General features: G+C 39.0%; 1 protein-coding gene across 6 annotated transcripts in view; it reads left to right on the top strand.

Annotated features, from left to right (window-relative positions):
- The first annotated feature begins 629 nt into the window (after positions 1 to 629).
- The window catches only part of LOC129775573 (calcium uptake protein 3, mitochondrial), a 164,432-nt gene continuing 137,097 nt past the window's right edge, over positions 630 to 27,964 (top strand). For all 6 annotated transcript variants that reach the window (XR_008742984.1, XR_008742982.1, XR_008742983.1 and 3 more), the window contains exon 1: positions 630 to 856. Coding sequence is in view for 1 of the 6 variants with exons in the window: in XM_055780454.1 (XP_055636429.1) it covers positions 647 to 856 (210 nt within the window). In the remaining 5 variants the exon portion in view is untranslated. The remainder of the gene's footprint in view (positions 857 to 27,964) is intronic.

Genomic DNA, 27,964 nt, shown 5'->3' with positions numbered 1-27,964 from the left:
GATGGAATATAATACGGCGAACAAAATGCAATTGAAAATTCTTGGATTTTGGCGCCCCAAAGAGCCAGCGCCCCCGGAAAAGTTTATCCTCTCGCGAGCGATAAACTTCTACGCTTCATATATTACAACCTGTCCATATTCCCCCCACTACATGTCCATTATACCCGCATCGATGAAAATGTTGTACTTTTCGGCTTGTTTTATTTCAGTAAAAAACATGGAAAAACAAATTTTTATGAAACATTTGGCCAATTATTTCGAAAACCAGTATATTGAACTGTAAGAAACTGCTTTTAAGTTTTGGAAAACATGAGTTTCCAAAGATATAATTGAGGTTCTTCTTAACATGTACGTCTTACCCTCATTTCCTCTTTATTATTCGAAGCGCGGTGATTCATCAAATCTCAACGTTCCATATTCGACTTCTCAGCAAACTTAATTCAAATAAATGGTATCGGCTCTGGCATCACTGAACCCCACGTGGTTCTTGTAGAGAGGCAAAATCATTCAAGACCGTAGCGCTCGGTTTGTCTGCTCTCTGTTGTCATTTCTCGCAGGCTCCCACTCTCTCTCGCACACTGCTTCTCTCCCGTAAAACGAAACGTCAAATTCACACACCCATCCGTTTTTTAGTACCTAGATAAAAATGGCGATTTACACAAACAAATTCGTACGGTGCTCCCGGATCGGGCCGAATTTGACCGCGATGGTGCGAAATTTCAGTGCCAATTCCAGCCGAAAGTGGTTCCTCCATCCGTCGGTGAAATATATCTGCCTCATTGGGGGCAGTTTGGCCGCCCTCAGCTACGCCAGACATCGCCGTCAGCCGCGAGTGTATGCCCTCCAGCTGCGAAAGGTAGGTTTGGGGCGATTGATGGATGAATATTTGCGGATTTCCTAGTGCGATTGGGATTATTTTGCCATCGGAAACGAGCCAATCATCGCTCTGGAGAATGCTTCGATTTAGAATATGGTGAAGAATATGTGCCGTCGTAATGTGGGAATCCATCAATTTTTTGCCAATGTTGACAAGTGGAACACGCAATCGTTGCCATAAATAGAAATAATCTCTGTGCCATGCGGAGTAATAAATCAATAAGTGTTACGCATAGGAAATTTAACCTTCTAACTAATGAAAACATTGGAAAGAAATTCATTTGATTTATGCCTACAAATTTGTGATGGTTTTGCCTGTTGAGAAGACATTTACCTACGAAAAAAAAATACATCCTCTTGAGGAAGTGAATAAATCGATCCGCGATGAAATCAAAGTAAATCCTCTCAAAATACGCCTCTCGCGTTGTTGTGTCTGTCGGGAGAACGTTGTACTAAAACATGGCTGTCAAAGTAAAGCGAACGCTAGATGTAGGCCAAGGTCAAGAGACGTAAACAGTGCATTTACTTATTCTCCAGGAGTCAATGGCCGTATTTTGTATTTTGTTGTGACCTGCATTGCAATACGTTCGAATGCAATATCTATTGGAATAATGGATTTGCGAGTTTTAGCGCAGAAAGCAGCTTATGGGAGAATTGCTACGCGCTAGGGAGTAATGCAATAAACGATTGATGATAGTGAGCACAACATGAACTAGTGAGATCGATTATTTCATAACTGAACGTAAATATGTATGTTAATCGTAAATACGTATGTGTCGGTATTTTTTATTGAAGATATTAATTGGTTGAAAAAATTATTTTAATTTCTTCAATGATATCATGAAAACAGATAACTGTTGCAAAAGCAACATTCTTACTGGATTCCAAAGTAAAATTATTATTACCAGCAATAAAACGACATTCTTCAATGAGCTAATTAGACATTTATTTCCACTGCACTCCCCCTGTCATTACTTATCGCAAAATTTAGAGAACACTCGTTCGTCCATTACCTTTCCCTGTCCGCGTTCTCGGCCTTTACGTTGGCGATCCAGGCATATAAAAATGGAACGTTTGATATATAACGTGCATCAGGAGAAACAACTCAATAAAGCCATCGGTATCATCCTCAATATATATTAAATTACCATTAAAGTTAACCCGTTTCTCTGCCCTTGCATGTAATAAAACATGAAAGCTATCACGATCATTCCATAAATAAACAACACCCATCCCGAACAGGTCGAGTTCTCCTACCGAGTGTTCCTAGTTTTCCACGCTAAGCAAGATTAATAATTTTTTGTTCGTTAACACTTCCACTCGATTGAATTTATTAAATGGCGTGGCACTCAGGTGCTCCCACAAAACTCGACATACGCTGTCCACGAGGTCCAGCAGGAAAAATTTAGAAAATAGAGAACATTAAATTATATCACCCGTCATCCCGGAAGAACCTGGCCTGAATCTAAGGAGGAAAGTGGGCTGTTCTGCGCAAAGTGGTGAGGAAGATGTCGACAGAAGTGTTTATCGCCTTCTAACATGATATCTACGATTTATAACAAAATGCTTTCATGTTTTCTCCCCTTTTGTCGCTAAACTCTGCACTGTTCCAAGAGTATGACGATGCTGGGCATCAGTGTTGCCACACGTTCAGATTTATCTGGAAAGGTACAGATTTTATCGTTACATTCGGTACAGATTCTGTACGGTACAGGATACAGATTTCCGTCAAAAAGTACAGATTGGTACAGATTTTTTCTGTTTGTGAAATTTCTTACATTTGAACAAAACAACATTAAGGTACATGATTACTTTTACGCCGCAGTATCGCTTGGTACAGCTGATCATAAAAGCATTTACAATTAGTTATAGTTGATCAGTTTCATAAGGACGAATTTCGTAGTGTTAGAAACGTTTCCAGGGTTCTACGATGGGAACATACAAGATCTGGAGAATGAATTCCGTACCCTAAAGGTAAAATTACTCCGTAAGGAAATCACAGTTTCAGAAAACGAAAATGTGCAGGATTGGTGGACAAAAATTTTATGCCATAAAAGAATTGACGGTCCGATGCCTTGTTTGTGACGTTCTCAATACGCCTCAGTCCTTGGATTTTGTTTTCTTGAATATAATCAGAGCAAAAATAAGCTTCGTAATCGGATCAACAACGATACGATGAACGCTATTGTGAGATCAAAAGATTTGATTAAACATGATAGCTGTGTATATGCATCTTCAAATACACGAATGACTTACAAATGTAAATGTAGTATTTATAATAAATGAATGACTATTTTTTCATTCTAATAAAATATGTTTTTTTCCACAACGATACAGATTTTTGGAAAAAAAAAGTACAGATGAGAAAGATTTTTAAACCCTCTGGTGCAGATTGAAATGTGGAAACACTGCTGGGCATGATGAGGGGAGCGGATTACAGCGTGGACTCGAATGTATACAGTTTCGGAATTATTTTCACTGTGTATAATCGAGTCAAAAATAAACTTATTTTTAATCGTTTTTTAAGCATAATTTTTTATGTTTTTTGAAAATAAGAGAAGAATTTAATTTTCGATTCATCCCCTTAAATTCATAAAATACCTTTCTCATATAAAAAACCCCGAATTCATTCAGGAGGTGATAGAGGATAATATTTGATGAAAAAAAAGTCATTCTACGCATATATTCGAATTTGAACAATAACAGAGTTACAGAACTTTTTTTTTCGGACTCTGTTGCCTCAAACTGGCTCTACATTAAAAAGTACGCTACAGAAGACGATTCTGTTGCTTTCAGTTAAAAAGACGGGTGGGTAATGTCGTGGACATAACCGGAGTGACGTAGGACTATACAAAGGGGACAGCTTTTGCTAAATATATTTTTTAAATATATTGTTTTATTTTCTTCTCCTACGTGAATACCCACCTATCTACCTGCAAAATGGATTAGTTTACTGTTTACTCTTTATGAACATGTTGGGGTTTCTGAAAAGAACCATTTGTGTTGTGTTTTTGCTTTTTTTTACAAACTTTCTCAATTTTTTCTCACTATTTCATAGTTGATTCTTGATTTTTTTCTGAAGGCTTTGTACTTATTAAATGTTCAACGCCGGGCATCTTTTGGCGTATGCACATATCGTACAATCAAAATGATGGCTGTGATAGGGAATGCATAGGTGGTCATCATTCAGTATCATATATTTCACTATTGAGCACATTACCGTACCTTAAACTGTGGTTTCGGAGACGAATGAATTGTAAGATTTGTAGTCTCCGCAAACAAAGTAAATAAAAATGAAAAAGAACTGATGTTTTGGAGACGAACTCTCCAAAAATAAGAGAAATAAACGAGCTATAAGCATTCTGAAAAACCAACAGTAAATACAGGGACGGATGACCTTCGGATTAAAGTCCTTTCAAATAAGAACAGAGCAGCAGGAAATACATAGCTTATCATGTTGCTCCTTAGTTATGTTTCTATACAATGCAGATGTAACGTCAGTCAATTTTCAACATCAGTTATCAACCAAAGAAAGCAGTTCTTGCTACCGAGAAAATTCGTTAATGCCATCCTGCATACAATGTGTTGTAATTTGAAGCCACTTTTAATTCGGAAACCATGCATGGGTTTATGAAAACTGAATGATCAATTTAAAAGACCCCAAACCAATAAATTCAAGAACAAGCATAAACAAAATAAATCAGTTTATATTATATGTCATATTATGTAACTTTAGAATGCATTGGTATTGGTAAAAACTTTTAATAACTCTTCTTCGAAAGGTTTAATGGCCCTGAAAAGCGCCGTGTTTTACGGTGGCTGGTTTTGCCACCAAAACAGTCAGTATAAACAAACTTTTTCCTTCTTCTACCTGCTGCCGTTTTGAGATTGCGTTTGCCACTCGCTGAAACTAGTTGTTGCCATCGAACCGAATGTGCTCTGTTCTGTAGGCGGGTTTTCTTATTGTCGTGAGCAGCTTTGCAAGCCAACTCGAGCACTCCGGCGGCCGAAATTCTATAAACGCTATTAGGTATACTGGTGCTCCGGCACCAATCCGTTGATGCGATGTGATGTGAAACGATGCCATACAACCACACTGATTTACGGTTTGAAAGAGAATGAGATATTTTTCAGCGGATTCGCGCATTTTGTATTTGCAGTTCATTCGTCTCTAGCCTTGAGAAAGGCCCTTTGAAAACTCTACTCTACTTTACTCCAGCGCTACCACCTCCGCCCTCTTGCCTTGAGAAAGGCACTCGATCCCTCGCCGTCCAGCCAGTCCAGCAACGATGTTGTCCAGTCGGTGTCCACACAAAGAATGATCGTTACGGCAGCGGAGCGGGGATTTTTAAGCTGACTGGCTGGCTCGAGAATTACGCATGTGTGAGACAGCGACCAATGTTTCGTTAATTTTTTTTCTTTTTCTTTCCAATCGTGCTTCATTCTATTTCGCTGCTGCTCTGGTTGCCCGTTTCGGTCGGTACGATTTGAGGAGCACAAAATGGACCAATCAAAAATAGGCACATAATGTATTTGGACAATGCTTGATATTTCACAATTATTCAATTATTTATCTCAAGAAAAATGAAATGTTATTCGTTATGATAGACGCGTAGATATATTTTCTGTCAATTGATGCAAAAACCTTTGCGATCTATTGAGAAATGCTCGAGTTATAAGCGTTCCAAATCTTGCATTTTTTCCTACTTGTTCAGTGCCTAGATTTCCATTTCACCCCCTATATCTTCCGGTTAGACGTAGTCCTACGTCAAAATGAGAAAATTTTGTACAGGATATTGAAACATAATCTTGCTGTAATATCGATATAAACAATTCCTGGTAAAAATTCAAGCAAAATCTTCAAAAATCTCGATTTTTACTAAACTGTACATTTTATATATAAAAGTCATTTAAATTTCACCTTAAAAAAGGTAACATTTTTAAATGTTACCATTAAAAGGTAACATATTTTCTGGAAATAAGTCATATTTGATAAATAAAAAAAATATTTTTTTTTCAAACTGTATACAGGGTGCGGCAGCATAACTTCCTTTTTTAAAATGCGCGCCACTCAGTTAGTTGATGTCATACCGGAGCGCTCGTTCAAGAGGGGATACTGTAAAGTTTTGTCCCGACACGGTTCAGTCGCCATCATGCGTTGGAATAGTGAGGAGCGTGCCTTTACCGTTGAGGTTTACTTTTCATGTTCGGTTATTGCAACACAGCGTGCATTTCGGAATCGCTTTAATTTAGCCGCGTTGGCTCCCGTCCCAGACCGCAAATCAATTGTTACATGGGTCACTACATTCATACAAACTGCAAGTGCAACAAAAGGAAGAACTGGAATCCCTCGGTCCGTTAGATCACCTGAGAACATTGAAGCAGTGAGAGCGTCAATGTTGTGATTGCCACGGCGTTCTGCACGCAAACACGCATCTGCCCTTGGACTGTCCGATCGTTCTGTGAGAAGAATTCTTCGTGACGATCTTCATTTTCATCCCTATAAGATGGCGATAGTACAGGAACTTTCAGAACGTGACTTCAATTCTCGGATGAACGTGTGTGAGCTTCTTGATGTCGTTCCCGAGGGTGCTATTGTTTTTTTTAGCGATGAAGCGCATTTTTATTTGTGTGGGTCGGTTAACAAACAAAACATGCGCTACTGGGCTGACACCAACCCTCGAGAATTGCATTAGAAGCCTTTGCATTCACCCAAAGTCACAGTGTGGTGTGCAATTTCCTCAGCTGGGATTATTGGTCCCTGGTTTTTTGAGGAAAATAAGGTTACAGTGACAGTGAATTAGAACCGGTATGTAAACATGCTACAATTTTTTTTTCCCACAGCTAGAAAATTTGGATTTGGGGGACACTTGGTTCCAACAAGACGGTGCAACGGCACACACTTCAAGAGCATCGATGGCTGTTTTGAGGGAACATTTTCCAGAGCGCCTTATCTCAATTAGAGTCGATTTGGAATGGCCGGCACGCTCTCCCGATCTGTCCCCTTGTGATTTTTTTCTATGAGGTTTTTTGAAATCCCGTGTTTATATGAACCGTCCAAGAACCCTTCTTCTTCTTCTTGAATGGCGTTAACGTTTCCTTGTGGAACTTTTGCCGTCTCAACGTATGCATTAACTAGCGTCATTTATTAATACTTGGTCGAGATTTCTTAAGCCAAATAACACGCCTTGAATGTATTCCGAGGGGCAAGCTCTTGAATACGCATGACCACAGTGCAAGTCGAAGGAAATTTCTTTGACGAAAAATCCCCCGGCCAGAACGGGAATCGAACCCGAACACCCGGCATGATAATGTGAGACGCTAACCACTCGGCCACGGGTGCACTGTCCAAGAACCCTACAAGATTTGAAGACCAACATCCAAGAAGAAATTGCCGACATAACACTTGCTATGCTAACAAGAGTCATGACAAACGCCAGAAATCGGTTTGCGCAATGTATGGAGAATGGTGGACGTCACCTAACAGATTTGATCTTGAAAACAATGTAAATAAAAACTTTAGACATGTACCTACATTATAAAAAATAAATAATTTTTTTCCGATGCATACAATAGTTTTTATTGAGTTTTGAAAAAAGGAATTTATGCTGCCGCACCCTGTATAATCGAGTCCAAAATTGTATATAATCGAGTCCGACCTGTACCACCTCTGCTTCAACACAGGAAACACTGCCCGATGAACAAGTTCAACGACTGATAAGACGGCAAAATTCGAATGAAGGCACGCGCTTGACATCTGAAGAAAGCAGGGTGAGCGCTGTAATCTCTGTTTCGCGTGACAAAACGAAATCATTGCAATGCGGAAGGTAACCCAATTATTCGGTGAACCGAAAATTATGCGTTTGGATATGGTCGAAAATATGCATCAAGAAGTCGTTGTATTGTGAATGTTGAAAAATGATGGTTTTTTCGTCATTCTGTCAGACCCGTTTGAACTTCTCTACGTGAAATCTGTCAGAAAAATCAAATCCTTACATGACTTTTTGACCGATTGCCCGAAGTAACCAGACGAAGGAAAGTAGCGTCTAAGTTCCGTTATCGGTTACCGCGTGATTGTTGTTTTTTTTGCCGCTGAAGAGTTCGTTTCGCTATCTGGATAGTGAGTGGAGTACCCTGAATGAAAGCGGATAGAGGCTTTTATCATCGGAAAACCAAGGATAGGTTTTTATTTTGTCGCTGCTTCGCCGACATTGGAGTTTTCACCGAATCATCGTGCCAACAGTGCCAGTGCGGGTAAGCTTTTACCGACGACTGTGTGTAGTGGTGTCGTAAGCACATTCTCACCACCAACGAGCTTTCAGCGCGCTCCCGTTCATCTGCACTGGAGTGCGTTCATAGGTGAATAAGATTAAATATACTCAGAGAAAATATTTATTAATTATAAGTTTTTTTTTGTTTTTGTGAATTATTTTATTGTGAAATATTGTTTAAAAAACAAAAAATACTTAGAATATAAGTGCAAATTTTAAAATGGCAGAGAGTGGGGGACCTTCGGATATGGAGGTCTCTGACTCTAGTTCCCTCCTAAGTGATAAAAAAAAGTCACTCAAACGCGTACCAAATACGGAAGATACTTCTTCTGGGGACGAGTCAGCTAACCCTACCAAGCCTCCCTCCAAAAAACTAGCAAATCTCCCATCTGCCCTTAACGATCCCACTTTACCTTCAACCTCGTCTTCTCCCTCTGTTCTCCTCGCTCCTTCTCAACCTTCACCTTCCCACCCTACTGTCCCCGATCCCTCTCAATCCCCGTCCTCACCTCCCACCCCTGTTATTCCCACCCCGCGTGTGAAGGTCTATCCAGAAGATGCGCCCGGAATTGGTCCCTGGGTTGTTTTCTTCAGGCCTAAGCCTAATGGAAAAGCGTTGAGAGTCATGCAGATCGCGAAAGATCTGGCAAGGTATACCTCCGTTTCGGAAATTTCGAAGGTTAGACCAAACAAATTGCGAGTTGTCGTGACTGACCGGAAAGACGCAAACAAGATTGTTGTCGATCAGCATTTTACAATTGAGTATCGGGTTTACATTCCCTCTCACATAGTCGAAATTGAGGGTGTGATAACCGAAACGGGCTTGACGTGCGAATACATTACGAGTGAAGGTACTGGCCGTTTTAAAAAACTGCCCTCGACGACTGTTCAGATCTTGGGTTGCCGCCAGCTCGGAACAGTCTCCCATGAAGGGAATGAATCTAAATTTACGCCGTCCAACTCGTTTCGAGTCTCCTTCGCTGGTTCAGCTCTCCCTGACTACGTGATGGTAGATAAATTGAGGTTAGCCGTGCGACTTTTTATTCCAAAGCCAATGACTTGTCTAAAGTGCAAGTCAGTTGGTCACACGGCTGCTTATTGTGCCAATAAAGAACGATTTGCCACTTGCGGAGAACAACATGAGGGGAAATCCTGCAGTGCGACTGAACATAAGTGTCCATATTGCGGGGGATCCCCACACGTGCTCTCAGCTTGTGAAACATACAAGACTCGCTGGGAGAAACAGAAGCGCCCTTTGAGGGAACGCACTAAACGCACTTTCGCAGAAATTTTGAAGGGCGCTTCTCCACTGGCTCAAGAACAACAACCAATCAATACACATAATGTCTTCGCTACGTTGCCAGTTGACGAAATGGAAGCGGATACAGCTAACGGGGGCACGCCGTTTATTTCTCAAGGGAATCCCCGGCGCAAAAATGTGACCACTCCCAAAGTTCAAGGACAAGTCCCTCCGGTGATACCCCCTGTTAGTTTGCCTAAAAAAACGAGTGCAGCGGACAAGCAAAATCAGGTTCCTCCTGGCTTCCGTGGGAATGATTCACCTTCGAACGACCCAGCACTCGAGGGAACATCAAAAACCCCAAATGTCCCTGTTTTTCCGTCAAGTTCAACTTCCCAATCGAGATTTATAAAGTTATCTGACCTTGTGGATCAAATCTTCACGTGTTTTAATGTTTCCGACTCCATCAGAACCATTGTCACCGCAATGCTTCCAGTATTAAAGACAATTTTGCAGCAATTGATGCAAACATGGCCCCTCCTTGCAATGATTATCTCTCTTGATGTCTAATTTAAATAGAGAGGTCGGAGATATCACTGTTTTACAGTGGAATTGTCGTAGTCTTATCCCTGAATTGGATACATTCAAATTTCTAATTCATAAACTCAATTGTGAAGTTTTTGCTCTGTCCGAAACCTGGCTCTCTTTTCAAAATGATCTCTCTTTCCACGATTTTAATATAATACGCTTGGACCGCGATGACAGATACGGAGGGGTACTATTGGGGATCAATAAGTGTCACTCATTTTTTAGAATTGACCTTCCACCCATTGGAGGGATCGAAGCTGTTGCTTGTCATGCAAACATCAGAGGCAAAGACCTCTGTATAGTCAGCTTGTATTGGCCTCCGAGAGCTGCGGTTAGCCGCAAGCAACTTGTTGACAGGTGCTCACTCCTTCCTGAGCCACGATTGATCTTGGGAGACTTCAACTCTCACGGAACTGCCTGGGGGGAACAGTACGACGACAATCGTTCATCGTTGATATATGACCTTTGTAACAGCTTCAATATGACCAGTGTTCAAGGGGAAACAACACGTGTACCTAAACCTCCTGCCAACCCAAGTGCTCTTGACCTCTCGCTTTGCTCGAATTCACTATCGTTAGATTGCAAGTGGAATGTAATCCAGGATCCCAACGGTAGTGACCACTTGCCAATCAAAATTTCTATCACCAATGGGTCGAATTCTTCTGAATCTATAAACATGGCATATGACCTCACAAGACACATTGACTGGAAAAAATATGCGGACGCGATTACTCTAGCCATCAATTCCAGAGATGGTTTGCCTCCATTGGAGGAGTATAACTTCATTTCTCGTTTGATCTATGACAGCGCGGTTCGCGCTCAAACGAAACCCATCCCAGGTTCCACTATTCGTCGAAGGCCTCCCAATCCATGGTGGGATAGCCAGTGTTCTAAGCTTTATGGAGATAAATTGAATGCATTTAAAGCTTTTCGGAAACGTGGAACCATTGAGAATTTTCAAACGTATTTGGACCTTGAAAATCAATTTAAAAACTTGATCAAAGGGAAAAAACGTGCTTATTGGCGAAATTTCGTGGGAGGTTTGTCACGAGAAACGTCAATGAAAAAATTATGGAAAGTGGCTCGAAACATGAGAAATCGCTCTTCATCCAATGAAAGCGAGGAATATTCACGTCGATGGATTTTTAATTTTGCACGAAAGGTTTGTCCCGATTCCGCTCCTGTGCAAAAAATTGTTCGAGATATACCACAAGATAGGTGCGATCTTGATTCCGAGTTTTCGATGGTAGAATTCTCTCTTGCTCTGCTTTCATGTAACAATTCTGCTCCGGGATCGGATAGAATTAAGTTCAACTTGTTGAAAAACCTCCCTGATGTGGCGAAACATCGCTTGTTGAATTTATTCAATCGGTTTCTGGAGAATAACATTGTTCCAGATGATTGGAGACAAGTACGAGTTATAGCTATTCAAAAACCCGGAAAACCCGCGTCCGACTTCAATTCGTACCGCCCAATAGCAATGCTGTCTTGTATACGGAAATTGTTGGAGAAAATGATCTTGTTTCGCCTTGATCGATGGGTTGAAGCGAATGGCCTACTATCAGATACACAATATGGGTTCCGCAGGGGCAAGGGGACGAATGATTGTCTTGCGTTGCTTTCTTCAGAAATTCAAATGGCTTACGCCGAAAAAAAACAAATGGCTTCAGTATTCTTGGACATAAAGGGGGCCTTTGATTCTGTTTCAATAGAGGTTTTGTCAGACAAATTACAATCTCGGGGTCTGCCGCCTATATTGAATAATATGTTATATAACTTGCTTTGTGTTTTTCCATGGGCCTCCCCCAGGGCTCATGTTTAAGCCCCCTTTTGTACAACTTCTACGTAAGCGACATTGACAAATGCCTTACACAAAATTGCAGCCTAAGACAACTTGCAGATGATGGAGTGGTGTCTGTCGTAGGATCAAACGAATCCGATCTGCAAGAACCCTTACAAGATACATTGAACAATTTTTCAACCTGGGCCATTGGGCTATGGATCGAATTCTCCACGGAGAAAACAGAGATGGTGGTTTTTTCTAGGAAGTATAAACCAGCCAAACCAAAGCTTCAACTTTTGGGTAAACCGATCACTCATGCTATGTCATTCAAGTATCTTGGGGTCTGGTTCGACTCCAAATGTACTTGGGGGCCCATATTAGGTATCTGAGTAAAAAAATGTCAACAAAGAATAAACTTTCTCCGTACAATTACCGGCACCTGGTGGGGAGCCCATTCAGAAGATCTTATAATGTTGTATCGAACAACTATTCTCTTAGTGATGGAGTATGGCAGTTTCTGTTTTCAGTCAGCTGCCAAAACACACCTCATTAAACTCGAGCGAATTCAGTATCTTTGTCTCCGTATCGCGTTGGGATGTATGCCCTCAACGCATACCATGAGTCTCGAGGTTTTGGCAGGCGTACTCCCACTAAAAGATCGCTTCAATTTATTATCTCTTCGGTTCCTCATCCGGTGTAAGGTTATGAACCCATTGGTGATCGGAAATTTTGAACAGCTGATCGAGCTAAATTTTCAATCTGGGTTCATGAGTCCATATCATGAATTCATCTCCATGCAGGTTGATCCTTCTTCGTATATTCCCAACCGTGTTTGTTTTCCTGACTACATCAATTCCTCTGTGCATTTTGATCTGTCCATGAAGCAGGATATCCATGGAACATCAGATTATCTTCGATCGAGGATCGTTCCAACGATCGTCGATGCAAAGTATGGGGATATCAATTGTGATAATATGTACTTTACTGATGGGTCCTCTATGAATGAGTCCACAGGATTTGGAATGTTCAACGAATTTTTTAGCACCTCCCACAGTCTTCAGAATCCTTGCTCAGTGTATATTGCTGAATTGGCAGCGATACACTGGGCGCTGGACAGCGTCGCCTCACGACCTGTTGAACACTATTACATTGTAACGGATAGTCTTAGCTCTGTCGAAGCTATCCGTTCAGTGAGGCCGGAAAAGCACTCGCCGTTCTTCCTTGAGAGAATACGAGAAATTTTGAGTGCTTTATCCAGACGCTGTTATGTCATTACATTTGTCTGGGTCCCTTCACATTGCTCAATTCCGGGTAATAAGAGGGCTGACTCATTAGCAAAGGTAGGTGCAATTGAAGGCGATATTTATCAGCGTCAAATCGCCTTCAATGAATTTTATTCTTTAGTCCGCAAAAATACCATAGTTAACTGGCAACGCAAATGGAACGAAGATGAATTGGGCCGGTGGCTCCACTCTGACTGATCCAAATGAAGCGTTTTTCAAGACTTGGTTCACTATGACTGAACAATTTCGAAATATTTCTCAATCAATTAACAATTATGAGTGAAAATGTGCTATTCTGCTATGAAAATTAGAGCGAGAATGGTTGTTAGTTTTGAACTGCATACCGTTCCGAATCATATTTCGGACGCTTAAGGCATATGATGCAGAAAACAGATCTAAACTTTATGCACAGGTATTATTTGGTAGATATTTTTGATAAATTAGTTCAATATGCTTTTAAGCTTTCTACTTTGATACCTATTTGATTGAAAACATAAGAAAATCACCGAATAAAATGCTTTTCAAATGAGGCGAGTAAGAATCAAACTTCGGACACTAAATCAAATTTCGGACAGATTGAATTCAAATTTCGGACACTTTATTTTGTAAAGTGTCCGAAATATGATGTTGTTCGAAATATGATTCAGAACGGTATATAACATTTGTCGCACAAATCGCAAACAGCCTAAATCGCACTCTGAAATAGTACAGTTTGCGATCATTCACACTGAAGACCAGCATTTTTCACTGATCCGTTCAGTCAGAGTGTACCAAGTTTTTTTTTTTAATATACTCAGAATGTGCACATTTTACACTAACGAGCTCAAGCACATTTCGACAAGGTACCTATTAGCTTCAAGAAAATGTTTTATTGATTTGAATTCGGCGATTGTCCTTACAGTCTTTTACCACAAAATTTCGGATGGGAATTGCAACAGGTACAGAACTAGGGTACAGAAATCTTGTTACACATCAGCACCGGGTTGCATTCTGAAGACTGTAAACAACTGAAGCACAGCTTGAATCAAATGTAAATGGTGCGTACAAATAGTTTTGAAATAAGGCAACACCAGTAACAAGGGGTACGTCAATGTTTTGTTACCAGAATTGTGAAATTTCCCAGTGGATTTTTTTCCACGTCGTATCTGTTACAACAAAAAATTAGTGATGAAACGGATAGTGGTTTTAGGCCGAGGCCGAATAGCCGGATATTCGGTTCTTCATTAGCAAATACCAAATTAAGAGAAACGGCATGTGACATGGTTTAAATAAAGTTTTAAATATGAAAAAGAAATAAACACATTTTCAAATAAAATTTTTGAACGCATATTAAATTTTTCGCTTAGAATAAGTATAAGAATAGCTTTGCGCAGTGGCGATATATTATATAGATTTTTGTGAGTGTATTGAGATAATTCGAATACTGGCCGAGTAAGAGTAAGAGTTACATGCAATCAACAACCAATTATTTCCATTGAGATTGAGAACAAACTTAGAACTGTATTTAGGTCTGAGAAGGGGTACACTTACTTCACTACAAATCGAAATTATTATGATCGGCGACAAAATCAATAATTTGAAGACTCAACAACTGTTAGGCTTGGTGGAGAAGTGCGTTGGGCTTTCATATTCGATAAAGTACATAAAGAACACCGAAATTACTTCGTATGAGAACATACTTAAACGCTGGAGAACTACTCAGAAGAAAATTAAAATTATCTGATTGCAACCTTTTTAGACCCGAGGTTCATGTCAGACCATTTAGGTGTTCTCGAAACGTAAACAGACAGATAAAAAATCATTAAAATCAAAATCATCTTACAAAAATATCTTGAGACGAATCTTCAGAAAATAATAGCTTTTTGCCGTCTTCAACGAAACGAAAGCGATGGAACTGAATAAAACTTTGATGATATGAGTTGATAATAATTAAATTTCAATAACATTTTAACATGTCAGTTATGACACCTTATTTTCAATCACGTGGGAATGATGTTTAAATTTGTGTTATTATTTATCTTATTTATATTTTATTTATATTTTATTTATCTTATTAACAAATAAGATTTTTTTTTTCAAATATCCGGTATCCGGCCGGATTACAAATATTAACCGGATAGGCCGTATACCGGATATTTACCGGATATCAGTTTGATCTCTACAAAAAATACCAAATTTATATAGAACTTGAAAAGTTGCGAATGGAATTAGAATTATTCAATGCTGTTCAATAACGGTTGATATGAGCTTCCATTCAAGAGGTTACCTTAATTATCATCCACATATTTCTAATCATTCAGCTATGAAGAAGTCTATGGATTTGGGTGGTTTTTTTTTCTTTGTCGAAGACACTTTTTGTCTAGAGCAGGGGTTCTCAAACTGTTTTGGGCGAGAGACCCCTTTTCCAGAATGAAGTGATACCAAAGAACCCCATAGCAAAATTTATTTTAAAATCTCTAGTTTATTTTCTTATTCATACAAAATATTTACCAATTTAAAAACTTTGCGGTTGATGAAATGAGAAAACTTGACTTTATTTTCTTATTCAACAAAATAAATATATACATGAAATTCAGTAATTATAAGGTGTAACTAATATTTTTTTAATACACATTACAAATACTTACGTAGGTTATTAATTTTTGAAACCAACTTTAAAATCGTAAAGTAAAAATAAAAATATGTTCCGGAAAAACGTAATCCTACGGCAAAAACTATTGTAGGTTATACCTAAAATACAACCGCGAAGTTGATGTAGGACTACCGTTGGCTTAGTAGACATTTGAGTGATTGATTGATTAAATTATTGATTAAACAAGTGATTGAATGAAACAATTTCCGAATTCAGATACGAACAAATCCCAATTTAGATCAATTCATGTATTGTGAAAACATTACTTTCTTTGTTGAAAGTCGTATGGCATGATGCCTTGTCATTTCATTCATTTCATTTTCCAAAGTATGTGAACGAAAGAATGGCTAAACAATCAATGTATCTTACATTTCTCTCTGAATTACTTGCAGCTCCCAAGTGTACGTACTTCTTGAACAGCAAATTTGCTTGATTTGTTGAACCTTAAGCACTCAGTTTTGATTTTGACATGTAAGTTGAACGCATAGGGGTAGTGGGGGCAAATTGGTCATGGGGGGGCAAAGTGGCCACCTGCTTGTTTGGTAGTATAACTATTGAGGATTGAAACCGTATTGATAGTCACTATATGTTTGAAGAATTTAATGACTTTTGAGTCACCCTGTACTTCAGAAGAGCTGTCGCATGTCAAAATACAAATAAAAACAGAAATTACTCTCTCGATCGTATCTAATGAATTCCTCGTGAAATTTAGTTTATTCAATCTCATATGTTGGACAAATCATCAGTTCGGACGACTGTTCACATATTCTAGGAGAGGTGAACAGATATTTTGTTTAATCTCAGCGATTAATTAGCATAGAAATTATTTTCATGTTTGGGGGCAAAGTGGTCATAGGTGAATAACAACTTACAATGTTCTGTTTACCAAAGATGATATACCTCATCACATTCTGCTCTTGAAGAAGATCATTTTGTGGCTTTGACCTTGGATGAATATGCCAATCCAACTAAACCAAGCCTCATCATGCGGAACGTTATGTGTTTCTTACTACGCTTTGAGAAAATGCAAGAGAAAATTTAAATTGATGCTCTAGGTGAATAGGCCAACCTTTTTTCATGCATGTACCTACTATAACAAATATGATTTGAACAAGTTTGGACGAAAAGGACGCATAAATATATACCATTTAGCTTGATATGGACGGGTGACCACTTTGCCCCACTTTACCTCCAAGCAAAAAAAAAAGTTCGATTTTTCACCTTTTTTCTAATGATGAAAAGTGTGCTATTTTGATTTTTTATAGTTAAAGCCGTTTGCTATCTTGAAGAACAATGAGTTGAACTATAATATTCTTCGAGAAACGGGAATTAAATCGGTATGTGGACGCTGGAAATGGGCATATTCCTTAGGGTGATTACTATGCCGGGGGTTCGGGTTCGATTCCCGTTCTGGTCGGGGGATTTTTTCGTCAAAGAAATTTCCTCCGACTTGCACTGTGGTCACGCGTATTCTAGAGCTTGCCACTCAGAATGCATTTAAGGCGTGTTTTCGGCATAGAAATCTCAACTAATTACTAATAAAAATGACGCAAGTATGCTACGTTGAGACGGCGAAGTTCCCCTAGGAACGTTAGTGCCATTTAAGAAGAAGAAGAAGATCACTTTGCCCCCACTTCCCCTATTGTTCAATCGACGTTATCGCAGAAAATTGTTATCAGAATTTTGCCAAACGGTATACGTTGAAGTTCAATTAGCTGAAGACATCAAGGAATGTCTTCCAATGCAGTCTTGAAGAACCGAGCCAAAGCATTGTGTTTATACCGCTTTTGAAGTCTGCACATATTCCCGAGTGTAAAAATGCTTGCGGGTACAAAAGTACCCGCACATTGCATATATTTGCAATCCCGATTTGGCCAGATTCCTTGGTTTTGAAGTCTGTGTTGGGGAACTCATTCCGGTCTGCAGAAACGAATGCGAGTACAAAAGTACCCGCAGCTAGCATCTATTTCGCAATACCGATTTCCCCAAGCCCATTGAAATCTGTGTCGAGGGAAACCTCATCAAGTAGCTGCACCTTGCATCAAATTAATGTGGCGAATGAACAGTATTGTATAGAAAATTTGCATTAGGCACCAATCAACGTAAAAAACGAAAACCAAGAAAACCGAACATTCATAATTTTCGGTGACAAGTATCCTGAACGCTACGCTTTTTTAAATTATTTTTAATCACTTCATTTAAGTTTACTTTCACTGTGTAATCACGTTGTAATCTCTTGAATTAAATTAGTCGATGAGTGTATTATCATTCAGGGTGGAAACTCAACCAAGAAAACCAGTGAAACCAGGAATGTTCATTCAAAACCAGGAAAAATCAGATGGATTAATGTTTTCAATTGTTATTTAAATGTAGTGCTCTTGTATGTTTTATATACATTGATCTTCAATCAGAGAGTCAACGGAGTTTTCGTAGACATTTGAGTCCCGTCTAGAGTCAGAGTCTCTAGTTGACGCAAGATTAATTTTTCATTTCAAACACAAACATAAAGAATTACACCATTTCTTTCGATTGATTTATAATTCAGGCTGTTGAAAAACGTACGTATTAAAAAATCAATTACTAAAAATAATAAAAATAATAACAATGAAAAAAGGCGCTGCCAAAGAAGATTCAACGAAAATCGCAGTCGTGGATACAATTCAAGACAACTGTAAGTAGTCCATTTCCGTTGAAACGCAGAATAACGCACGAGTAAGGCCGTGAGCTCATCTGGACAATCTTCCTCAGCGAGTGGTAGACATGATCCCATGAAACTCTAGTGCTCTAGTGCTAAGCTCTCTCCGCATATGTTTCCGGACAGTGGAATGGTACCAAAGATGCAGCTCAGCAGAACTAGAATGAGATACCTGATCACATACGGTATTGAGCCATACTTTTTGAATAGCATCCTTCGTTTACTCGAAAATTGCAAGGATATCGTTATCGGATTCGACGAAACGCTAAATAAGATTTCACAAAAGCAACAGATGGATGTTAGCGTCCGTTACTGGAATGTAACGAAGGGAACGGGTGGAATCCAGGTACATTGACTCAGCTTTTCTAAGCTCAACGCGTGCACTGAAGCGGCGGATTGGAGATATTTTTTGAACCTAAACTTAGTTCGAAGTGGGTCAACTCTGCATTGTCAGTCCCCTTGTTAATTGGAGAGTAGTGAAGCAGATGAATGAAGAAATTCGTAGCAAAATTCGAAGCAAAATCCGAAGCCAAAACTACGAGCTCATGAATATAGGTAGCTGCAGTTCGCAAGTTTTGACAATTCATTCAAAGAAGGAATAGAAAAGGACTGTTTGGAAAATTGATGAATTCCTCCACTGCTTGTACAGCCTGTTTAAGAACGTTCCGTTAAGATGTGCGGAGTATTCTTGAACTATTGGATCGGCTGAAGTTTTGCGGAGTAAAATGGATCGAAAACCAACCGATGGTATAAATAGGCCTTGACATGCTGCCGTACTTTAAAACCTACGTAGCCGCAGTCTAAGCACAAACAAACTTACGTTCCTAAGTACAAAGATACACATCCAGATTTCCATAGGAGCTTTGCTGCTGTTTTCACAGCCAGTACCTTTAGAGTAGTGGCTATTGAGGATGAATTGTTGGGGGCTTTTTTTTAACATCAGTCGCTGCAGTTCAACCATTTATGACGAGTTTTCAGAGTGACGAGCCTATAGCTCTATTCGAACTGATGAACCATTTAAACCAGTAATGAATAAAATGATCAGGCCAGCACTTTTGAGAGGGATCTGAAGTCCCTTATAAACGTCGATCTTTCCGATGATTCGTTTCTACTAAGCAGCGGCAAAAATTGAATTAGGATTCACTGTAAAAGTTGCAATCAACAGTGCTGTGGAAACAATCAAGTTTATAAGATAAATATCTTGATTTTTGGCAGAACTGTAAAGAGTACTACATTTAATTTCTTCGAAAAATTAAGAAACGATCACCTTTGGATACGACAAAGACACGACATGATATATTTCTTGTATCCAGAGTTTATAGTTTGCAAAAAAGCGCATGAATTTCGCTCTTGAACATTTCGTCGAGAAAAATAGAATCAGTGGTACCGTGGCGAACGAAGGTAAACAGGAATTCCTCGAGTTTTGTAATACTTTGGGTTCGTGTGATATGCTAAGAGAACTATTGTCGAAAAGAAGAACGTTTGGACCTTTTGTGGGTGAAGAAACTCATAGGCGCAGCGGGAAAAGAATATACAAACTTATCTGACTTTGTCAAAGAGATCCTAATTCTGTCGCATGGCAATGCTACATTGGAGCGAGGTCCTCTATGAACAAAATATGTTTGGTGGTAAACCAAAATGATCCAAACTTGGTAGCTCAGCGCATTTATCTTAAGTAAAAGGCGAAAGATTTATTCGACAATTGAAGAGAGACCAGAGTAGCTCAGTGCGTTGTTCACAATGAATTCATCTTATTTTGCAAACAACTTGCAAACAACTAAATGCAAGCTTGTTATGTTTGTTCGGACTTGAATTTGATCAAGGCTTCATTTGTTCTACTAAAATATTAGTCATTATTGTAATAAATTGCTTCACGTAATACAGCTCATACAGTATCATGAAAGTTTCAAATAAGAACAAGTGTTAATTAATTGGGGTCGATTTTTACACCTCGTCGACCCCCAAAATTAATTTTCGTTTGTGTCGACCCCTTGGAAACCAAGATCGACCCCAAAGGGGTCGATATCGACCACTTTGAGAAACCCTGGTCTAGAGAATAACTGTCGAGCTGTAGGTGCAAATTTCCACTTAAATTAGTTCCCTGGGCCATTGTGCACTGGGTCGAATTCTTCTGAATCTACAAACTTGGCATATGACTTCACAAGACACATTGACTGGAAAGAATACGCTGACACCATTGCTCTAGCTATCCATTACAGAGATGGTTTATTTCCCTTGGAGGAGTAAAACTTCCTTTCTTGTTTGATCTAGGATGTTCACGCTCAAACAAAACTCATCCCAGGTTTCGCTATTCGTCGAAGGCCTCCCAATCCATAGTGGGATAGCCAGTGTTCTAAGCTTTTTGTTGAAAAATCGAATGCATTTAAAACTTTCCGGAAACGAGGAACCATTAATAACATTCGAACGTATTTAGCCTGAGTTTAAAAAAATTGATCTTTTGGCGAAATTTCGTGAGAGGTTTGACACAAGAAAAGCCAATGAAAAAATTATGAAAAGTGAATCGAAACATGAGAAATCGCTCTCCAACGGAAGCAAACATATTCACATCGATGAGTTTCTAATTTTGCACGGAAAGTTTGTCCCAATTCCGTTACTGTGCTGTGCAAAACATTGTTCGAGATAAACCACAAGATAGGTGCTGTTCTACGATCTACAATCCGCTACAATCTGTCAATCCGCTTTCTAGCAATGAAAGATTCGCGTTCCGTACACTACACTGCCGTTCTACGCATAGTTGTCCCATGTTCCAAAATCAGCAACTGAGAAAAACGCAATCAAAGTTTTCTAGCACCTTCGTCTACCAGGAGCTTTAAGCTTTAAGCGTAGTAATACACCGGGTTTTTTTAATAAGCAGTAAACTATTGTTTGATGAAATGTGAAAAATTTCCCTCACTGAATCAATCAAAATCAACATCAAGTTCAACTGTCCAATGTTGTTATTCTAGGTATAACTGTCCCACATCAACAGTAATCAACAGGTTCAAAAATTCAGTTATGCCTATTATAACAACATTGGACAGCTGAACTTGATGTTGGTTTTTGGAATACTGGGAGCAAACAATAAGTTTCTTTGTGTTTTCCGAAACATATTGCATAAAAAAAATCGTTCTATCAAGAATGGAGTGATTTGCAACACCTTTGCAGAATATAAATCTCATTAATATTAGGCATTCACTAACAAGGTGTACACGTGTTCTGTTGAGCTTTTTTTTATTTGTTTGAGAATTAGTTCGTCCTTCTAAAACAGATGTGAGTGTATTAGTCCTGCTGGAAGCGTGACATAACATTGTTGTACTAGAACCGATTCATTTATTATAGATCTACAAAAAATACATGGTGGTCTAGTTATACCTAGAATATCAACATGGGACAGTTGTGCTTGATGTTATTTTATTAAAAGCTGGAAACAAACAATAAGTTTATTCTGGAAGATTATGCATAAAAACATCGTTTTATGAAGAAAAGTGAAAATATGTTGAAAAAAGTAACATGGGACAACTATGCGTAGAACGGCAGTACAACGGTACAAAGAAACAGCTGATGTGAAAAAGATACTCAGAGAGGGACGTCCGAGGTCGGTATGGCTGCACAATGTGATTCATGTCGACCGATAACGCGTTCGACGCAATCTTCTTCCCATTCGTTTCGAATAATCTCGCCAATAATGTTAACTCTTTCACCTACAACATCGAACCTCACTCGTAGTGCACTTGCATTCATGTCGCATTATGACATGGCTAAATCATTTGCAGTTCTAATTTAGACTGTAAGCAGCGTACTAAAAGGCTTCCTGTTGATCGGAAACAGGGATCCGACGGTAAGACAACTTCAAACCGAAGCAGGATTATGGAGCTAAACCCGAAACTTTCCATGCGAGATGTTAGGGCACAAAATCTGTATGACATGATGTTTACAAATTTTGACAAATTTGTGGTAATAGATCACGTAACCGACATCAAAGCTGACCTGATCAGCTCTTTGGTATTGAATGTTACACCGCATTGGAGCATGGCAAGGTCAGTAATCATTTTAGGACCAAAAAGCTATCGAAGTTCACTAAACATATATGGCCATATGTTTGAATCATATTTCGGACGCTTAAGGCATATGATGCAGAAAAGAGATCTAAACTTTATGCGCAATTATTATTTGGTTGATATTTTTAATAAATTAGTTCAATATACTTTTAAGCTTTCTACTTTGGTACCTATTTGATTGAAAACATAAAAAAAATCATCGAATAAAATGCTTTTCAAATGAAGAATCAAACTTCGGACACTAAATCAAATTTCGGACAGATTGAATTCAAATTTAGGACACTTTATTTTGTAATTTTATGGGCGAAAATTACATTACACTTGATTATATTTTGAAGTCAACTGCGAAACACTTACCAAGCAATCACAGTAAACTGTTAACGATGATGAAAACTGATGAAATACGGGAGAAGTTTAAATATTTATGAACGGGTAAATTCTACGTGCTCTCGCTAAGGAAACGTCAAACACAAACGATAATGAGTAGTGTTGTAAGATTTCTGCCATTTATGTTATAATTCAAATGTAGTTCTCATGTGAAATGGGATTACCAAGGGATTACTCTAAAGAATCAATTGTGATATTAATTTGATAGTTATATCATCAGTGCATTAAGCATTTCAAGATATTAGAACAAAGTGTCCGAAATATGATGTTGTCCGAATTATGATTCAGAACGGTAGTTGACATATGGCAAAATCACCATTACTTCAAGCACGATTAATCAATAAGTCTACGTCAAAGAGTGTATACAGAAACGTTTATACTGACTTATTTTTACACGATTACACGATTTATGCACGCGTGCAGAAAAAAAATCGCGTAATTTCTAGCAAATTCGAGAGAAATGCGTAAAAAAAATCACTGAAAAAAAGAATCTAGTGTTCTGTCTTTTATTCAAATGCGCTATGTTGTTTTGGCGTCTTGTCATTACAGAAAAGATGCTCAGAAGTAGAATGCAAAAAAAATCTACATTGTGTTTGAAAACTGCGCTCCAGAACTTCGCCCGATCGAAAGATATGGAAAAAGAGAAGCAGAAGCAAAGAAGATCAAAAGAATGCAAATAATGAGAAAGATTGCACGAATATGTGGGTAATAGCTACGAAATGAAATTAATCTGAAGATATTCAATAAAAAAAAACTTTCAAAATGTTGTTCATAACAAATTACAAGAATATTTATTGGCAATTGGATTGGATTGAATTGAACCAGATTCTTTCTTCCATATACGAACAAAATAGTTTGTACTTTGGTATTCACCCATTTTTTTGAATCTTATTTAAGAATTTTAAACGTTTCATCCCAAACTATCAAGAATACATTATAGTTCAAATTGAAATGACGATCAATACAACTCTCAGTGTAGCCATTAATGCCAATGTAATATAATCATGCGCAGTTAAATCCAGCACCCGAATCACTGCTCTGTACGCATATCACCTGTTACTATTGACACGACAACTTGAGTTTGGACCCCAGTCCATTCTCGCCAGGAATCAATCCATCCATGAAAAGCATGATCACACATGTAACCGCAACCGAAATGTTCCAACATTGGTTGAATAATTGAGTGCACAACATTAACAAGTTTTTACGCCGTCTCGTCTCCGCTGACATCCAGTCTCACCAATCTCGGGAAAAATGTACTCACCCGAGTGAGAAATTCCTGCGCACAGTTCGTCTCCCACGTTAACTAGCTAATCCGCCTAATTAAAACAGTTGACAGCTAAAGATCAATCTTGTTCCCATCCTTCGCCCCCAGCCCAGTGAGGTCTCAATTTCGAATGATATCCTTTTTTCGGCCAGCTGTTGCTGTTTCCCGTCAATGGATGCCGAGAGAACACGCAGTGGCAAGTGATTATAAGTAATGCAGGGCCGACCACAAGAATCTCGACATGAGTGAGCGAAAGCTTCGAAAAAGGAGCATGCAACAAAAAAAAAGGAAAATCTCGTTTCGGGTGAATCGCTTGAGTAATCGTTTCAATTTTTCACTTGTCAAAACTATCTTCACGCGAGTGTGACTTCTTGTTGTGATATGGAACGCAACCAGAGAGTATCGGTTTGCTAGGGCCTTTCATCCCTATCAAGCGAAGAAGCAATCAAGGATTTAGGGGGAAACAAGAGGGGTAACGCGTCGGGTAAAGACTTGTTTTCGCGCTGATTGCCAGCGACACCACCAGCAGTCGATAAGTGAGATGTTTACGGCGGCTGCCATCCAATAATAGCGGCCTACCCTGGATGGGTACGGCCAACCGACCGTCAGCCCGACATCCGAAGAACCAGTTGATGCTGATGATGATGATGTTGTCAAGTTGTGGCAAAAATGAAACGGATGCCGAGACGAAAATAAAAAAAAAGCCACGTCAGAAATATTTTCCCGCTCGTAAACGCTGAGAACCAGGTGAATGTGTGGAATTCAAAAGAATTTAGCTTTGAACAACTTACTCACGTGAAGATATGTGTCGGCGGGGAAGTAATTACATCCCGTCATGATGCAAATTGTATCGTGCGGAAATTATATGCTTTTTTGCCTTCAATTAAATCAAATTTATTGCCTTCTCTGCTCAATGCGTTCAATGAAGTATGATTATTTGTCTAAATGCGTTATAACTCTAAACAATTTCAGAATTAATCGTTACAAGGGTGCTCTGCTTTTTAGAACCTTATGCTTTCCAAAACATTAATGCAGATTCTTGCAGTTCAAAATACTGTTCTTCAAATTAATCGGTCAAATGTTTCAAAATTGATCTATATGAGACTCCAAAGTGTTCATAAATAAACCTTATGGAACAACATAATATCAATAGTAATACAGTCATGCAGTCATCATTTCAAATGTACAACATATTTATCGCAAAAATTGTTTGTTTAGCCTCAATAAGCTCGAATTGGATTGTATTACTTCATTCAATATACACGCTTCACGATGTATTGCTACAAATCAGATTTGAGTACTGGAGAATAAATTTATGCAATTCAAATCTCATCTCATAACTCTGAAGAAGCTACTAAAACACAACATTACCCAATTTGCTAGCGCTATGTCGCGTTTTGATTCACTCTCTCCTAACCAGTACAAACATTGTCCTCCATGGTTGTCGATACAATGAAAACGAAATAAATTTGCGTGCCGGCGAGAATCTCTTCCACTCCCGAGATATCTACAATTCCTCACACTTGTCGTTTAAATTAAATAATGCGAATTTTATTCGCCGAGCAGTGTTCCAAAAAGTCGTAAAACACAATCAGAGAGACGTTCTGATGCAGTCTGCAGCAAGCGGAAATTCTCCAATTGTTTGTTGCACTTCACTTTCAAACTGCAATTTTATCGACCTTCAGCAAGCTATAACCGTTCGGCGGATGGGAAATTTATTGGCGGGAAGTTATCATTCCGCTTGGCTGCAGCAATGGATACCGATCAATAAAAAAACGGATCAGACATTGTACGAGAAAGCATTGGGCGAGTGTTTATAAAGTTGTTCAAAGTGGGCGATAAAATCGTATTTTGGATGTTAAAGTACAATGGCCTGGTCCAATGAAAAATTCAATCAGCATCCATCATTTCAACGCGCTTCATTTCAAAATCAGGAAAAATCGCATTATAATTGGCGCCAAACCAAGTCACTATATTATTCACACTGAGTTCCGCCTGAACAGTAACAATCAGAACGCAAATATTCTCCGCTTGAGCATAGGATGGATAGGAATTTATGAGTTTATGAAAACCGCACCGCATGATGTCATAACAATTTAATGAACCATCTTTTCGTATTTGACTTCGGAAACGTTTAACCCACCGGAAAGCCTTGGATTTTTTGTTGTACCTCCAAACCGGCACAAGGCGCCATGAGAAACGCTTACTCTCGTTAGAACTTTATGGCATTTTGAAAGGGAATAGATGAGGTGAAATTTATGGCTATCAGGTATTTAGAGATAAAAACAAATATTTATTTATTGAGTCGACCGTCACGCGAGAGATGGAGGCACACAGACCGAACCGAACGCAAACACGCACCCCGATTCCCACATTCACCTGCTTTCAATGCAGCGCAGGGTCAGATTATGCGCCTCTGGTTGAGGAGTGTTCTTGTATCTGCTCCCAACCGGGTAATCGAGTCAATTGATAGCCCCGGGATCTTCATCCGATCGCTCGGATCGCTCATCGAGGGAGTGCGGGTGTGCGACCGTTCGCTGCTTTTGTTCTTCCCGGTGGATTGTATGTGGATTGACTTATCTTAATCCAGTGCTGAAGAGCAACGCGTTTCATGCATCTTTTCGGCGTTCGAATCTCTGTGCTGTGCAGTCTTTCACATCGCGTCGGTGCAGCATCAGCTGGAAGAAGGGAGAAAGCGGAATGATCGAAGAAATCGAGCAATTCTAAAAGCAAAAGGTGGTGGAGTATCAAATGATAATAAATAATAAAAACAATAATAAATGCAGCGGAAGGATTACGTAGCCTCCAACGGACCTTGGTGATCTTATGGTCCATAAAATGAGAAAAATAAATGTAATGTAATGTGAATCTTATTTATCCACACGAAATTCGATGTTTATTTGAATTTAGAGTGGTAAATCCTCTGCCCCCAAAAAAAATCGTAATTTTTGAAGCCATTTGACGGCTAGTGCTCGATTTATACAGAAAGAAACTTCCATAACAAACTACAACAAACAACAAATAATGAATCCAAATTCCATTCTCAGTCACATTTTGCATCAGAAATAAGCCAATTCAACAGTTTTCCGCAGATTGAAATTTTACTCATTTAGGTTTTTGCGTTAACTCCTGTTGAATCTCTCTCCAGCCAAGTAATTCCAAACGTGTTTGACGTGGGACTACGTCTAACCGGAATATATGGGGGGTAAAATGAAAACCTAAACACAGAACATGCAGGAAAAAATGAAAGATTGCGAATGCTTATAACTCGAACATTTCTTACTGGATCGGAAAGATGTTTGCATCAATTGATAGGCAATATTTCTACGCATCTATTGCAATTAATAAAATGTTAATTTTCATTAGATAAACAATTAAATAACTATAATATATTAGGCGTTATCTAAAGACCCTAACTGCCTCGTTTTGATTGGCCCGATTTACGATTTTCAACACAGGCATCAAAACCAAGCAGCCTCGCGGAAATCGGCATTGCAAATACATGTAAGTCGGGGGTATTTTTGCTCCGACTGAAATGTGTTTCCCTAACACAGACTTCAAATCCATGGAACGTGGAGATATTGGCATTGCAAATTCATGCAAGTCGGGAGTATTTTTGTTCCGACTGAAATGTGTTTCCCTAACACAGACTTCAAATCCATGAAGCTTGGAGATATCGGCATTGCAAATACATGCAGGTCGAGGGCACTTTCGTTCCGACTGAAATGTGTTCGCCTAACAGACCGCATGTTTCCCTAACATGGTCTTGGGAAAATAACCTACTAGGAACCTGGGAAAATCGTGCAGACACTAGAGGCGAATGAACTTTCAAGTTTAAAGCCTCTATAGTATAAAAAGTAGAAGTTGAAGTTGTTGATTCGTGC

Source organism: Toxorhynchites rutilus, chromosome 3, assembly GCF_029784135.1.
Source record: "Toxorhynchites rutilus septentrionalis strain SRP chromosome 3, ASM2978413v1, whole genome shotgun sequence".
NCBI lineage: Eukaryota > Metazoa > Arthropoda > Insecta > Diptera > Culicidae > Toxorhynchites > Toxorhynchites rutilus.
Note: the sequence above shows the minus strand (reverse complement) of the source record. Positions and strands in the feature narration are given on the sequence as shown.